At 31.8% G+C, this 16,164-nt stretch overlaps 1 protein-coding gene across 2 annotated transcripts in view; it reads left to right on the top strand.

Annotated features, from left to right (window-relative positions):
* Window positions 1-15,110, top strand: part of LOC118187050 (uncharacterized) — a 66,605-nt gene extending 51,495 nt beyond the window's left edge. For both annotated transcript variants that reach the window (XM_085814368.1, XM_035357232.2), the window contains exons 5-6: window positions 8,347-8,394; window positions 14,961-15,110. In XM_085814368.1, coding sequence (XP_085670494.1) covers window positions 8,347-8,394; window positions 14,961-15,002 — 90 coding nt within the window. In that variant the 3' untranslated portion in view covers window positions 15,003-15,110. The remainder of the gene's footprint in view (window positions 1-8,346; window positions 8,395-14,960) is intronic.
* Window positions 15,111-16,164: the final 1,054 nt, after the last annotated feature.

Below are 16,164 nucleotides of genomic sequence, written 5' to 3' on the forward strand. Positions count from 1 at the left end.
CGCGAAAGAAATCTCAGTGATAAAAAGAAGTGAAGAAAGTTTAAGTTATTAGAGAATAAAATTATCAATGCTTATAAAAATGAAGTGTTTAAATTTTTAATTTAAGATAAATATTTTTCTCTGGCTTATATTTAAAGAAAATGCACGCATATTTGAAATAGGGCTCAGCATGTCACGCTTTTGCAATATCTGATGATCGCTTATCAAAATTTGGATGGACTTCGAAGCTTTGTCCCATATCTTGTTTTAGTATCAAATAAAATTTCCTTAGTATGAGTCAGTGTTTTGAAAGTAGTTCAAGCGCTTTTGCAGTTGGCTCCTAAATGTCTGGTTTGGTTTTTAGGTTTGAGACTTGATTATGAAATCTCTAGGAATCATTTTTCATTTAAGACGAAGGGATATAAGTAAAGGATTTCTAGCTTGTTCTTCTTGAGTACTGCAAAAATAACTAAATTAATAAAAATTTAAAAAAGAAAGAAATAAAAGCCTCCCATCAAAGATTTATTGAGGATTTTTACGCTATTGCTGAGCATCGCAGATTACCAGTCTACTCTTACACTCACTCCTGTTAACACTTTAAAAAAAAATCTTTTAGCTTTATTATTAAGCATAATTTTTTTCGCACTTACGCCACATAAAATTAAAGAGAAAAATCGCAAAATATTAAAAAAAAAGCATATATTTAGAATTCCCGATCGAGCTTTAGGTGTTGCCATACATTTTTTTTAACATTCACTATATTATTTCTTTGAAAACTAGCCGCCAGCCGCCTAAAAGAGTCATTAGAAAAAGTATATAATGATTTTAATGAAATCAGCTAATGTTATTTCCCCTCTAGCTTACATCAAACTAACTATTTATGCAATTTTTTTGTTTCTACTCCCTATTTAGATATTTTTATGATGTGGAGGTACATGGTTTAGAACCATAGGCATTCCGAAATACTCAATCATTGGCACTGGCTAGTGTCATTTCTTAAAAAATAGTTAATATTTTAATTAGATATATCCCATGATTTAAATAGAATTTTATTTAAATTAATCAGATTAAAACGTAGAGAAAATATTTTAAAGTATTGCATCTATTGTTTTTCAATTACTTGGTTTGCTACTCGTTGTTACTACTTGTTGCTGTCAGTATAATAGAAAGATTAAATTTGAAAGTTTAATATCCTAAGCTGTAGTGAATGGCAGGATTCTGGTACGAGGTATTCTGGTACGAGGACATAATAAGTATTCTATTTGAGCCAGTGGCAACACAATACGCTCAAAAGCTGAATTTGTAGATTAAAAGTGAAAGATAAATATCTTACATTTTGCTTAAATGCAAAGGTCTGGCGCGCTGCGAATAAAAATATTTTATTTCGAATAGTGTTGCCATTTCATACTTTCAAATACCCGAGTTTGTTATATCAAATTTCGTTAAATTTGTACAAAATAAGAACTAAATCTAAAAACAAACTCGAAATTAAAATTTCGGGCTTCGAGTAGTCCATGCTCGGGTGGAGGACTACATGTATTAAAAATTCGGTTGCTGTGTACCGTCGTTTTTCCACAATGCGAGAAACATGCATACCAATATGCATATATATTCTTTATCATTTATTTTTTTAAAATAATACATAGTAATAATGCTTGTTGGTAACAATTTCGATAATGATTCTGACGCATAAGTGATATGGACAAAATGTAAGTTTCGAGAATAATAGCATCTCTTCTGCTAAAAAGAAAATCTGAGAGGATTCAGATTTCAACTTTGCAGCGAAGAAGTTTGTTCAACAACCGCCCCTTTTTTTTTTCCTTTTGAAGTTTATTATTAATCATCTTTACCCGTACCACATAAAATGCAACAGGCAAATCACAAAACTTGTAAAACACGTTTAGAATTCCCGATAATACATTGTTAAATGTTGCTTTTATTTTATTTTTTCCCCAATCTTTTCCTTGTTCCTCATATCAGTGTTCAGTTTTCGTACTAAAATGACTTACACGACATTTTTTGTTTTTTTATCATTAGCATTTTGTCTTTTTGACTTTCTTTAATAGACGTCAATTTATTCGCACTTACGTCATATAAAATTCAACAGCGAAATCGCAGTGTTTTAAAAAGTGACATAACTTTGGCAAATCCTCCCTAGCTTATAAGCAATTTATCACTATGTCTAATGCGAAATAGAAAAGTAAGAAGTGTAAAAGACCCTTTTATTTAAAAGTAAATAAGATGAACAGAAGACAACCCGGACAGAAGACAATTATGGCAAGAATTAAAAAATATAATTTAAAATTTAAAACTAAATCTAAGTATTTATTAGCCAAAGTCTACGCAGAGAAATTTAAACGCGGAAGTTGGCTCTTAAGCTTACACCGGAGTGAAAGCACAATTGCACAAGAATAAAGTAACACCGAAGAGAGGAACGCTTACCTTTTTTACAAGAATTTTCTTCCAGGCCTCTCTTTTTCTCGGCCATGGTCTTCTAGATAATCACTCTCAAAGTGACGAGGTACCCTTCCAGGCAATCGACCCATCTAAGTAATGGTCGGCCTTTAGTTCTTGTTCCAGTGGGCTTAGCCAGAGAAATTTTCTGCGTTGTGCGCTCCCTGTTCATCCTAATAAAAAGGCCAGCCCATTTAATCCCTTGGATTCTTATGCATTTCACGACTTCGGATTCTTTGTAGATACGGTAAAATTCTAAATTTGAGCGTCTGTGCCAAACACCACCAACTTGTATTCCTCCAAAAATATCTCTAGCATCTGCTGCTCAAAGATACTAAGGGAATTTTCATCTTTTTGAGCCATTGTCCAGGTTTCTGAAGGATATGCGAGTATAGGACTGATTAGACATTTATAAATGAATAACTTTGTTTTTCTTTTAATTAAATTTTATTTTAAATATTTCTTTATTCAGTAAAAGCATCTATTGGCAGTTTAATTCTCCTCTGTACTTCAGGTGTGATGTTGTTATTAATGTTAATCTCAGAGCCTAGATATATAAAGCTAACAATTTTTTCAAATTTATAGGTACCTATTTGCAGGTGAGTAGCAGAGTATGTTACCCTTCTGCATTGCATGTAATTATTATTCTCTTATGCGGCAAAATAATCTGTTACGCTACTAGCATATCACGGACTGTTGAAACTAATAAGCATATTCTAAAGTATGATTTATGTCTGAAAAATGTGTTTGGATTTTAATTAAAAAATCTCTCGTATAAACAATAAATACTTTTTTGTAAGCCTACTAAACATACATACTTGTAACTCATTCTAAAAGAAGTTTTTGTAGCCACTAAAGGAAACAATACAATTGTTTGAGGCAGAAAAACATGAGTAAGTAAAATAAGTAAAAGAACGGTAAAATACAAATTGAACGTCATCTGAAATCCAATAATTGCTGTAACAAGGTTCAAAACTAAAGGTGTTAAAATTAAATACAATGATTACTTATACTATAATTATCTGTCGTATCTTATTACAAGTAATTGCAATCTGTGTATAATAACCAATTTCAAAATTAAGAGTCTATTTAAATCTTGAAGCCCTCAAGAAGCTCGGACTTCAGATAATTATATTCGTTGAAATATTTGCAGCAAATTCCAAAGCAAATTCCAAAGAACGCTGCAGCTGAACTGCATTTGCTCTATATGGGTGCAGGAATGAAAGTATTGATGATCGGAAATCATACGATGTGCCACTAGAATAGGGATTTGAAATCAAAAGTCTTGAAATGCAACATAAAGGAATTCGAAAGTTTGGAAGTAACTTATTCACGCGAGTATTATATCTCTTGCTAATATCTAATCATGTATATGTATGAATTTTGAATTAAGTATGCGCCCATTTTCAAAATCTAAAGTACACAAAATGCGCAGAGTAAACATTACATATGATAAGAAATTATTTTTACTGCAGTTGCTGAATTTTAACGGATTGTATGCTAGCTATTACACATCATTACGTCAGTAAATTTGAAAACCATTTCAGAACTCGGATTTGCCTCACTGACAATAGCGTTTTCAGTATACATATAATTTCATTTAAAAAATAACAAAAAATCGCCCACGCATTAATTACTAAATAACTCTCTCAATCAAATTAAAAGCCTTCCACAAATCAATCTAAACATTGTTTTTAAATTTTCTGATAATGAATATAATGTTTGGCATTTTTAAGCCAAATTTAAAAAAAACATTGTATACTAAAGAACTTAATGTATATTGCCAGAAACATCAGTTAATAATTATAACATTTTCTGCAAATATGCATGAAAACAACAAGCTGGATATATTATGAATTAAATGTGTCTTAAATTTTACTTATTAGTTATATATATAGAACATAAAATAAAGATTTAAGTTATTAAGAAATGCACGTATTGCTTTCAAATCATTCAGTTTGTTTAGCTATTATAATTAATTTGAAAGGTAAATTTTAATTATGTCACATCGAATGGCAACACTCTCGGCTAGGTTCGGTTATTTGATTATGGCAAAGCAGACGTAGGCTTTCTGCCTTGGGGAAGAAAAGCATTCGTGAACAACTTTTAAAAGGAAACTCTCTCACGTTAAGGTATTTAAACTTCACGCCTTCTTAGCATGCCCTCTTGTATGTTTCTTCTTCTTGGTATTTCTCCTGCCGTCTTAGCATGCCTTCGTGGTGTAATGGTCAGCACGCTCGGGGTGTATTCGAGAGGTCCAAGTTTCGAGTTCCGGCGAGGGCACTGCTCATTTTTCATGTCTCCTGCTTAAAATAACCTTATGTCTGTACAGTGGCGCCTAAAAATGATGATTCTCCACCACCACAATTTAGTGATTGGGTCCCCTAATCCCCAGTCGCCCTTTAAAAGGAGGAGTATGTAAGGTATTTCTCCCGCCTTCGTGGTGTAATTATCAGCACACTTGGCGCATGTTTGAGAGGTCCAAGGTTCGAGTCCTGGCAAGAGCATTGCTCATTTTTCACGTCTCCTGCTTAAAATAACATAATGTGTCTACAACGTTATACGTGGGAAGAACAAACTATGCAGCCAATTCGTTCGCCTGCCAGCGGTACCAGGTCGAACTCCCAGTATTCCGCGGCCTTAACCACTCCACCGCCAGGTAACATACTGGAACGTGACTACTTGCAAGGCCGTGGGGAAGATAATTAAAGCCATTATATTTCGCACAGTGCCAAATTTATCTAGTTGCATGATTAATCAATACATGTTAACGTAACGTGACAGCTCAAAACATTTCGGAAACACTTCACTAACGTGTGTATAACGTCAAAATGCTCTGAGAAAGGAGAAAAAGCAGAGTTTCAATTTCGCCGAAATCCACCTAAGTTCGGAACCTAAGTCAGTCCCATAATTTTGTTATACGACTGATTCGCAATGTTACCGGAAAATTTTTCATTATTGTTAACTTACCTTAATTTCCGAATATTGTTATTTGCTTCTTTACACTTAATTTTAATTATTCATTATTTATTGTTCTCTTAATTATTATTATTTTTATTTATTTATTGCTCACCGTTTCCATTTGCTTTCCACAAGGCTCCTCCATTTCTTATTTTAGAAATTAACTCTGAGAAAAAAGTAATATGCTGTAGTTTTCTGCTTTACTTGGGCTTTAAACTAGTATTCTGATGTAAGAGTTCTATAAATTAGCTTGTAATAAATAGCAAGAAAGTTGTTAGTAAGTCTCCTTTTCTTAAAACAAGTACATCTTTTATATAATTTTGCTGCACTGAGTAGCAGAAATGCCATAGATACGCAATCACACAACTGGTACCGCCTCTATGTGACCTTCTATTCAAATGGTTTTATGATGTACGCTATACGATGTAATAATGAATAAGATATGAAAAAGCGAAATGTGAAAACGCAAAATAATCAGCAAAAAAGTATAAATGCTAAGATAAAAGGGAGAAACAAAGTCTGCTTCTTCTACTAGATAAAGACTTTAAAGAAAATTATTTTTTCTTTAATTTAATTGTTTTAAAAAATTAATTTCCAGTAAAGTAAAGTATTTTATACGGTGTATACAAAGACTAAACGTATTTTCTATCTACATATCGTTTAAAATGTTTAGGTAATCTTTGTTATTGATATCGAAATAAATAGAAATCGCCAGCTTACATCTTTTCAGAAGTTTATTCGATCTTTTCTGGAACTGTAATTTTATTCTTATAAGTTCCAGATTTTGTGGCTTGTCAGGCTTTTGTTTTAGCTGGAGGTTTAGAAAAGCATGTGTTTTTGATTTGGTTATTGTAAGCGAGATAATCAGCGAAAAAATATAAATGCTAAAAGGAAAATAAGAACCAAATTTTGCAATTATTTATATCAGTAAAGGGCGAAATTCTGTCCGCTGCAAGATCAATTTTAGTAATACATTGACTCAACTATCTGTGTAACATGTTATAGTAGTATTTAGCAACTGTTTTAGAATATATCTTAGTCAAATAATCATGGATTATTTAAAGATTCTAGAAATATTTATTTCACACGTAGAGCAGTGTCGAAAACAAATGCGAGATTACACAACTAGAAATCTAGTGCCTCTTTTAATCTTTTTAGTTTAAAGGGACTTGAAGAACCCTGAAGGACTATTGCTTTCTTTTCGCGATTTCGCGCTGAAAACTTTAAAAGACTTTATCACTTTTCAAATCGTTGCCACCAAATACTATCGCCCTGTATTATATTTGAAGAAATTAAATAATGAAGAATTTGAATAATTGTGTGTATGTTTCTCGCATTGTGATAAAACAACGGTACCTAGAGCCATCCAATTTTGAATGACGTAAATCGAATATGGGCATCTGAAAGCCCAAATTTGAAATTTCGAATTTGTTTTATGATCGGTTTCATATTTCGTAAAACTTTAACGAATTTTTGATTAACAAACTCAACAATTTAAAAAAAAAACCTTTTTTTCTCCAGTGCGCGGAACTGTATATAGACAACACTCAAAACTTTAAAGAAACGCTCCTTTGGACGTAATTTAAACTCTGAAACCTTTCAGTTTTTTTTTCCCCGTAAAATATATATATATATATATATATATATATTTTCTCAAAATATAGGGGCTCAGCAGTACCGGGGTGGATAAGATTGCTGAAGACTACTAACTCTATTCATATTCTAGGGAACGGGCTAGCTGTATGGCAATTTCATAGTTTTCCGCATGTGTAACGAGAATACGAGATAGTTTCTTTCGAAAATCTTGCACGAACATACCTCTCGCAGTAAGCAGATAGCTCTTGCTTATTTTGCTATAATGCAATCCTTAAAAGTGTTTATGGCATCCTTGTGGATTCCAATGGATAAGGCCCCGTATGGTCTCTGATATTCAGTTTTTGAGAAATCGAATCCATCGCCTGGATTTAATGCTTGCAATACAGGTTGTAAGCGAAGTATTCTTAAACGCAACTGCCAATTCATTCATTCTCAATATCGAAAACGTGTATTTTTTGATGAATTCCAATGTTAGTTATACACGTCCTGGCAACTTAATGCCTGAAAACTGACAAAGTTCATCAGCTTTCTGGCATCCGAAGCTTGAATCCGAAGAATCAGACAGCAAAATTTGTATTCTTTATATTGCAATATTTCTTTGCATATAATTCTTACAAGTTATTTAATTAAATGCTTGATATAAAAATACAATTATATCTAGTTTTCAATAAAAAAATTATGGATGAAGTGTTAGATTCTCCATGAAAGAAATTTAAAATTCATTTCAATGAAAAACACTTTTTGAATACTTTCCTGTTCGAATGAAACCTAACAAATAGCAATAATAAATTACAAATATCCAATTTTTAAAATAAAATTAATCCTTTATGTACTTTGTCAAAATTTTATTCCGGCTTGCATAAGGTTTTAAGTGGAACAGCTCACATTTGAGAGTTACCAAGAAGTTAGTTTATCAGAGAAATAAAAACATTTTTACTCTTACGTATGTATCCACCACGTATTTTAATCCACGTATTTTGTAAACGTATCGAATTGCGCGAGCGTATTTGGGCTCATGGCCGCGATTATCATCCGAAAACAGTAAATATTTATTCAAACAATAATTTGACTCTTCTCCGGATGGAGACTTGCATTATTATTTCTCTTTTTATTCTCAAAATTTGTTTTAACAATTATTTAACTTTATATGGATATTATAGCTGAGAGAAAATAATATTTATTAGGGTTATTAATAAAAATCTTATTTTATCATGCATGTATATTTAAATTAATGCATTTACTTATTAATATGTTTATGTTGTGCTTTTCATTGACACTGTATATTAAATCTGCTATATATACATATAATGTATTTTGCTTCTGCTATTTTATTAAAAGATAAACTTAACATTCCAGGATACCACAGTAGACGAAGATGAATTAAAGGATATGGACAACTTTTTAGTAAGAAAACATATTTCTTTATAAATTTAATATCAGTAAACAATTTAGGACTGTTTTTTATTTGATTAGAGTACGCACATGAAATGAGAAGAGGCCTAAACTAATTATGTACAGCTTTAATGTTACAACATTTTTCAAATTCGAGAAATATCTTTCAAAAGAATGATCCCAGTATAAGTAAAGCTTGATTACGCTTGAATACACATACGGTGTAATGCACACAGTGTTACACATACAGTGTTACTATTACAGTGTTACATACAGTGTTACTATTACAGTGAACACATACAGTGTAATAGTAACACACTATAAGTACGTGTATTCAGATTTTACTTGGTTTGTTATTTAAATGTATCTTGTAGATTTCATGCATCTGTTAATCACATCACTACGATTTACAAAGTATTGTCTTTCTCCTCTCCGCGTATCTTCGTGGTGTAACTTCAAGCATAACGTGCGAGTAAACGGGAGGTCCGGAATTTGAATCACAGTGACAGCATTGCACATTTTTATGTTTCCTGCATCCGCATAACCTAACAATTCTACATGTGGCGCCCGAACTAAAAGGTGGTGGATGATAACTCGTCACCACCATGATTTGGCAATTGGATTCCCTTCTCCCTACTAACCTTTTAAAAGAAAGAATATATAACGTCTCCCCGCCCATCTGCGTACCTTCTTGATATAACTGAAACCACGTGTAGCCGGAAGATTCGGAGTTTGAATCCTGGTGAGAGCATTAACACATTTTTCACATTTCCTTCATCGATAAGCCCAATGACTGTACAGATTCAATTTATGATCTTAGTCAGTTTAGAACTTTTTTTGGCTTATTTTCTGCCATAATATCAAAAAATTGTCATTAGTGTAACTTTATAGTTGTTTTTTAAAATTTTATTCTACCATTACACTGGATGGAAGGAATGTATGGCGCATCATAATCTTTTAGGTTATATTCCAGAAGATGTTCCGACCGACCGCAACATGTCGAGAATAAAGGTGAATAGCTGTATTAGCTTTGAATTTATTGTTTTCGTTATATCTTTATTAGATGCGAACGAACTCCTTCGCTGAAATGCATACGACGGAATGTTTAAAAGACGGTTTAAAGACAAAAGGAAAAGTTTCGGTACAGTGTAATCTCCTTATATTATCTCGATGCGTAATAAGGGCTTATCTCATCTCAAAACAGTTCTGTCTTCTTGTTAATTAATCGAAATTAATTTGCCACAATATTGATTAAAAACATTTGCAACAATAACGTTGTACAAATGAATTTGATTCAAATATAGACTATTAATGAAAAGTAAACAAATTTTGTAACTTGATAATTAAAGTTCTGAACTGGTGATGGAGAGCAATCTTTTTAACTGCCCCATTAATAATATCAATAGATTTTTTAAAAAGGGAGCATTTCGATTTGAAATTTAAATTTTAGAAAAATCCAGCCGTTTACTAAAGTTAGTTTTGCAGGAAAATTATGTACGGTAGAGACACAGTGTTTATGTGAGTATCGTTTGCTTCATTTTATTGTTTCAAACAGCGTAAATTTATTTTGTTTTTCTTCCTTTAGTTTTGAACTTTATGTGTGGCAACAAGATAATTGATTGATAGAATTGTGTTTGTGACAGCCATGTAAAATGGCTCGCTTATTTTGTATCAATTATTTCGCATCGCTGACATTTTATTTATAATTAGTGTAATGAAATAAAAGTGAAGGAATACAGTCCATTTGTTGATTAATTATTGTTTGTGAAACATATTAAGTAAAGAACACACGGGTTGTCTCTTCCTGGACGCCAGCCTCAAGTTAAGTGACCAGAGTACTCGGATTGTGCAAGTCTATCACATATTTCAGTGCTATATCCAGCTTCACAAGATGTCTTTGAAATTGTCTTGGATTTTATAGAAGTTCCTACAGTTTGTAAATGATAAACACGACTTTGGTTGTGCTACTTCTTACTAACATGGAAATAATTTTGTAATATCAATAATCAAATAATCGTGTGTTCTATATATATGTAGGTGACTGAAATTTTGAGATAGAAGCAGTAAATATACAGTCAAAGATAATTGCTTGTTAGAAATGTAAATTTGAACTCTTTTATGTCTACAGACGCTAATTTTTGGCAACAATTGCAATTTATCTATCTCAGAATGAATTTTCAAAGAAAATAAAATAGAGAATTATTGCGCTATGATTTTCTATGATTTTAAAGTGAAGCTAAATCAAGAAAATTGTCTTCAACGTCTACAGTTAGCATATGGACGGAAATGAAGCTGTATATTCGGATGGTTTGTAGAATTTCTGTGAAATTCTGTCCTATATTAAAAACATACAGGAAGAATTTTGTCAGCTGTTGTCCAGAAAATGAATCGGCTATGCGAAAAATGTTAATCAATTATATACTCTCAAATGATACAGAAGGAAATTCACATTCGATCTACAACTATACATAAAATTATTCACGAGGAAGTGCGCATGAAAAAAATTTGCTTGCCATAGCGTCCTTCATAAATTAACAAAACACTAAAATCCAGAACATGGTGGAAACAGTAAAGATATTAAAAATTACTCAATGACGGTGGACACTTGTAAAATCACAACTAGTGATGAAACACACATACTGTTCTTTTACATTCCAACATGTCAAAAAATTAAATTATGGGTCTTTGAAGATGACCTCAAATCAGTAACGGTAAAACCATAATGAGCAATAAAAAGTACTGTATGCCGTTTTCTTCAGCAGTACAGGACTGTTCAACAGAAAAAGTATAGAACTGGACAGAATAAAGTTATAGCTAACTGCTTTACTACTAATTGTCTTCTAGAAATTCTTCAAGAAGTGAAACTTAGGAGATTCGTGTTCCCCATGAGAAAGCATCTTCTCAACAAGACTGACAGCTAAATTTCTTAAACAAAAACATATTAAAATGACAGAACATCCCCTCTGTTCTCCTAATCTTGCTATATGTGACTTTTGGCTGTATTGAAATCTAAAATAAAAATTACGTGGTTGTAGTTTTCATTTTAAAATGAGATTGATGAGACCATAAAAATATATTTTTCTTTGATTTCAAGAAGTTTAACTTGTACTATTTGGCATTATCACAATTTCAGAGTGACTCTCGTATGTTTCAGAGAATTCGCAGAGTGTACAGGATGTTACTACTGCAGCTGCATTTCATGCTTGGAAAAAGTAAAATGAAATCAAATCTTCTAGAGAATTTCAAATGTATCACCTTTGAAAATGATTGCTTTAAGAAAAACGTGGAAGTAATTTAACTTTTCCAAGAAAATATTTCGACTAAGAGGAGTTATCTGATAACAAATTTCTCAATGAAATGTTATACCAAAAAGAGTGTGTAACATCTAAAAAATTTAAACGGATATCCTAATATAAAGTAGCAAATGAATAAAACTGACTCAGAGTTTTTTCAATGCAATCATTTTTATTCAAATCTGTGCCATTAATAATTTTTTTAACTCTGCTTACTAGGAACAAATGGAGCAACACAGCATGTAGTTTGATAACGAGAGAAACTTCACGGGGTACCTTCTATCGACTACTACCTCTAGAAGTGATTAGTATTTTGGAGAATATAAATACACATCGTCGTTTATCATAGTCTCTAAGGGGACCATCTCCACAGTAGATCAATATCGTTTACAGCCTTAGATGTTCTCTTTAGGAGGTCTCACTGTAATATACGGGCAGTTTGTAACACCCAGCTAATGTGTTAATTAGTTGTAACACTAACATTATGCTTCAGACACTCCCCTTTTGCCGCGAACTGTCTTATTCTGGATTAGCACCTTACTTGCAGTCGAATTACATTATAAAGTTAGACGAAAATAATCTTTGATGGTGAGTAGAATAAATTAACCACTCACCACCAAATCTTGAAGCATAGTAGAAGAGACACGCCGTTTTCAGAGCTCAGGAGTCAGACCACGATGAAAATCAGAAATCATCCAAATGCATTCTTAAGTCTTTGCATCTTGCAAACGTTTTTTGATCTCTAAAGATTATAAATTTAAATATAAAGATTATAAATAAGTCTTACAAGCGAATGCGTGCAAAATCTAAATACTTAACATTCTATGCATAAAACTAATAAAATTAACAAAAATTTAATTTACCTTCAGATTTTAAAAACGCGCTGACAAAACAGTGAAATATATGTCTAATGTATGGTTTCTGATCGCAAACAGAAAATACGTAGAATTTCTAAAAAAAAACAAATCACATTTGCATTAAAAACCTGAAATTCGAAAAACCATGATTCACGGCATGTTATTATAATATCGATAACTGAGCTTGAGGCTTTAGCTACATGACAGCACAACATGTAATACAGAAATAACAGGAATGTTTCTGATAACTTTAAATTTCTAGCTTATTTTTGAAAAGGGAGCTTACATTCACTTTAAGGTCCGTCTTTTGCAGTTACGCAGAATTTGAATAAAATCAGTAAGATAAATGTCCAGCTCTCTCCGCGTAAGTATAAATGCAATAACTAAATTTTTAATTTAATATTATTACTAATTATATAATGACCTAATCTTATGAATCAATACCTGATCGTTAAAAAAATAATTTTGTCTTCGAAGAAATTTCCATGATGGCATTCATAATATATCCAAAAATAATACCGTGTGTACTTAATAATGTATTTGGAAAATTTCTTATCTCTGTGTTATTATCTCTGTTGTCAGTGAAAAAAATAAAATGAACAATATTTGAAAGGCTATTTGGTAATCTAGGGTGAAAAATTATTATTATTATTATTATTATTTTTTTTTTTTTTTTTTTTTTTTTGACAAAATCTGAACTTCAAAGGACAGTAAGCGTTACAGTTTCTATAAGAACGCTTTCAATTAAATGATGTAGTTAAATACTGTTACGATGTTTGTATTGTTACGGTTTTTGTATTTATTTAGCTATTTTTAGAAGAATTTGTAATTAAAATAGTTTTATAATCCCGTGCAATGCAGCATGAGACTTATCTGAAGAGAAAGCTAGGACGGAAAAATTAAAATACAGGAGCACGCGCATTTAACATTTTAATGAATAGATATCTTATAATTGTACTCTTTGGCTATCCAGAAAAATAGAGAAAATACCAGAATGTTCTCGTGCATGATTAAAAAGTTTATAAAAGCGGGAGGAAAATATCTCAATTCAGTTATTTATTGATTGACTGTTATTGATTGTATCGAGTTCGCGGTGAGATCGGATTAGCTTTCTCTGTGTTTTTGAATCAAGTTCTATTTAACGTTTTAGTAGTTTAAAATATAACTACTGTGAGATATTGCACGAATACCTTTGAGGAAATTTCAGGATTTTGTTTTATTTCTTGGGATAAGAACTTTATTAACTTTTTATCGACTTGTGCATTCAATCCATCCCGAACTCGTACGCACGCAACAGTATATATGCAAATAATTTTAGTGAAATTATATGTGAAATCGTAGTATTTTTTGTATAATGCTACATGAAATGCTTGAAAGAGACGAAGCTCTGGCAGAAAAATAAAAATACAGGAACATGTCTATTTAACATTGAAGTAAATTGGCGAGATTCACCTCTCTGGTAATGGTTTTGACGGCTGACTTCTGTCGCCTAGTGTGGCGAGAAATCTCTACGTGCGGTGACAATTTGACGATATTTTGGTCCAGTATCTGTATAACTATAATCAGCACCATAACTCAATAATTGTAACTGATATTTAGGTTTAACTGTAACCACGTCCGTCCCTTACATGTAGCTTTATATGCCTTTCAGTAATTTCGAGAAATGGAAGGTACTAGAGATTTCTTGGCGGCAGGTAGAAAACTATAGAACTTCGGAGAGAACATCAGCTGTGAGTTTCTTGGTTCAAAGTCAACTACAGAGCATTGGGACTTCGTTTGATCTTCGCTTTGCATTGCGTTGCATTTAACATTCTCAGCAGTTTGAAATGTAACTACTGATTGTGTTCTGAGATACTGAGAAGAACTGTACGAGCATTTTTGTGGAAAGTTCCAGAATTGTAAAGTGTTCCTTTTGGTAAAATCAATTTTATCCAGCTATCATCGGTTCTGTGTGCATTCAGTCTGTTACGAATCCATATGCACGCAACAATATTTTATTTTTTATTAATATGATTATATGTGAATACTTTATTTAGGCATTTTTATCATATTTCTATGGAACTAACTTACAAGGGACATACAGAGCGAAAGAATTAAGTTTAACAGTCATTCGGTTTATTTTAAATAAAATAAATCGGTTAATACGAAGTATTAGGCTTTTAACTTTAAAATTCATAGCCTTTTTATTTTAATGCGTAAATCCAGTAATAAATTACATAAACAATAAAGCAATAAATTGTAAATATGTTCTTATATTCTTATTTAAGCTGTAGTCTCAAACATTATTTAAAGTATCTCAAGGAAGTATTATTTTTTTAATTAAAATATCCAATATATTATTATTATATAATAATTTCTGTTCTTTATAAATGCTTTCAAGTTTGTTACTTCTTTATTTCCATTTATGTATTTTTTCTACTTTTTACAGGTTTGTTTCCAAGAAGTAATGGATGGAATATTTGTTAATTGAATGTTAGAACATAAATGCAGTTGATACTGCAATAAACAGAAAATCATGCGCACAAATACCAAAAACAATTTATGTTTTTTAAATAAATAAATATTTTTTTAAACTTCATGTCTTATTTCTTTCTTCTTCTATGAAAGCACATTTAGGAATTTCACCAATTATCATAAATTTCGCAGCTTTGAAATCAAATGTTAACTGCATTTAGATCGAACTTGATCTTGAGAAGGAAGAAAAATTCCTATATTTTTACGAATTTGTAGCATGTAATGTATTCGTATGAGTTAAATTAATAAACTGATATTTAAACCAGTGACAAAAGCCTACTAACTTGACATCGCTTATTCATAAGTTATGAAATGCACTGTGTTTTAATCACGCCAATTTAACAAACTTAAGCATTAATAACAGCAAGTCTGAAGTTATCTTCTTTATAATAATGAAACGTAGATGTAAAAAAAAGTTAAGTCATGGCCATTCTATTAGGATGTCAAGTATCTAACAGTTATGCGTGAGCCAAGACTTATACAGAAACCCTATATTTCACATATAGTCTCCAAATTTCAAGTACATAAACACGTAAAGTCTCCTTCCTTAACCCATTAACTGCCAAATTTTTTCCTCTCAATTTACATTTATTTCTGGGTGTCTAGATTGACATAGAAACTGGAGATTAGAATATAAATGAATATCGATGGAAACTGCCATGAGCCCCAAATGGGGATCGACATTCAAGTAGACCTCACAGGAAAATAAAATTCACATTCCCAATAAACAGTTAGCAAATATATTCTAAAACCATTAGAGAACACGGCAGTACACAGGAGTTGGAAATGATGTATATAATAATATGACATAACAGCGTTTTGAAAATATTGAAATCTTAAAACTCAATCACTTGTAAGGTATTTCTCCCGCCTTCCTAGCGTGCCTTCGTGGTGTAGTGGTCAGCACACTGAAACCGGTATTTCAGAGGTCCATGGTTCGATTCCCGGCGAAAGCGATTGCTAATTTTTCATCTCTCTGGCTTTTCCAATTAATCTAATATCTCTACACACTTAACAATTACTACACAACAACTCATGCAAAAGCTTGAGAAAGGTTTAAAACAACAATGTAAAAAAGTAACCATTGTTGCCAACCTAACTAAAGTTACCAAATTTCC

This window comes from Stegodyphus dumicola, chromosome 1, assembly GCF_044657685.1.
Source record: "Stegodyphus dumicola isolate Sdum_Otavi_A_Nest chromosome 1, ASM4465768v1".
NCBI lineage: Eukaryota > Metazoa > Arthropoda > Arachnida > Araneae > Eresidae > Stegodyphus > Stegodyphus dumicola.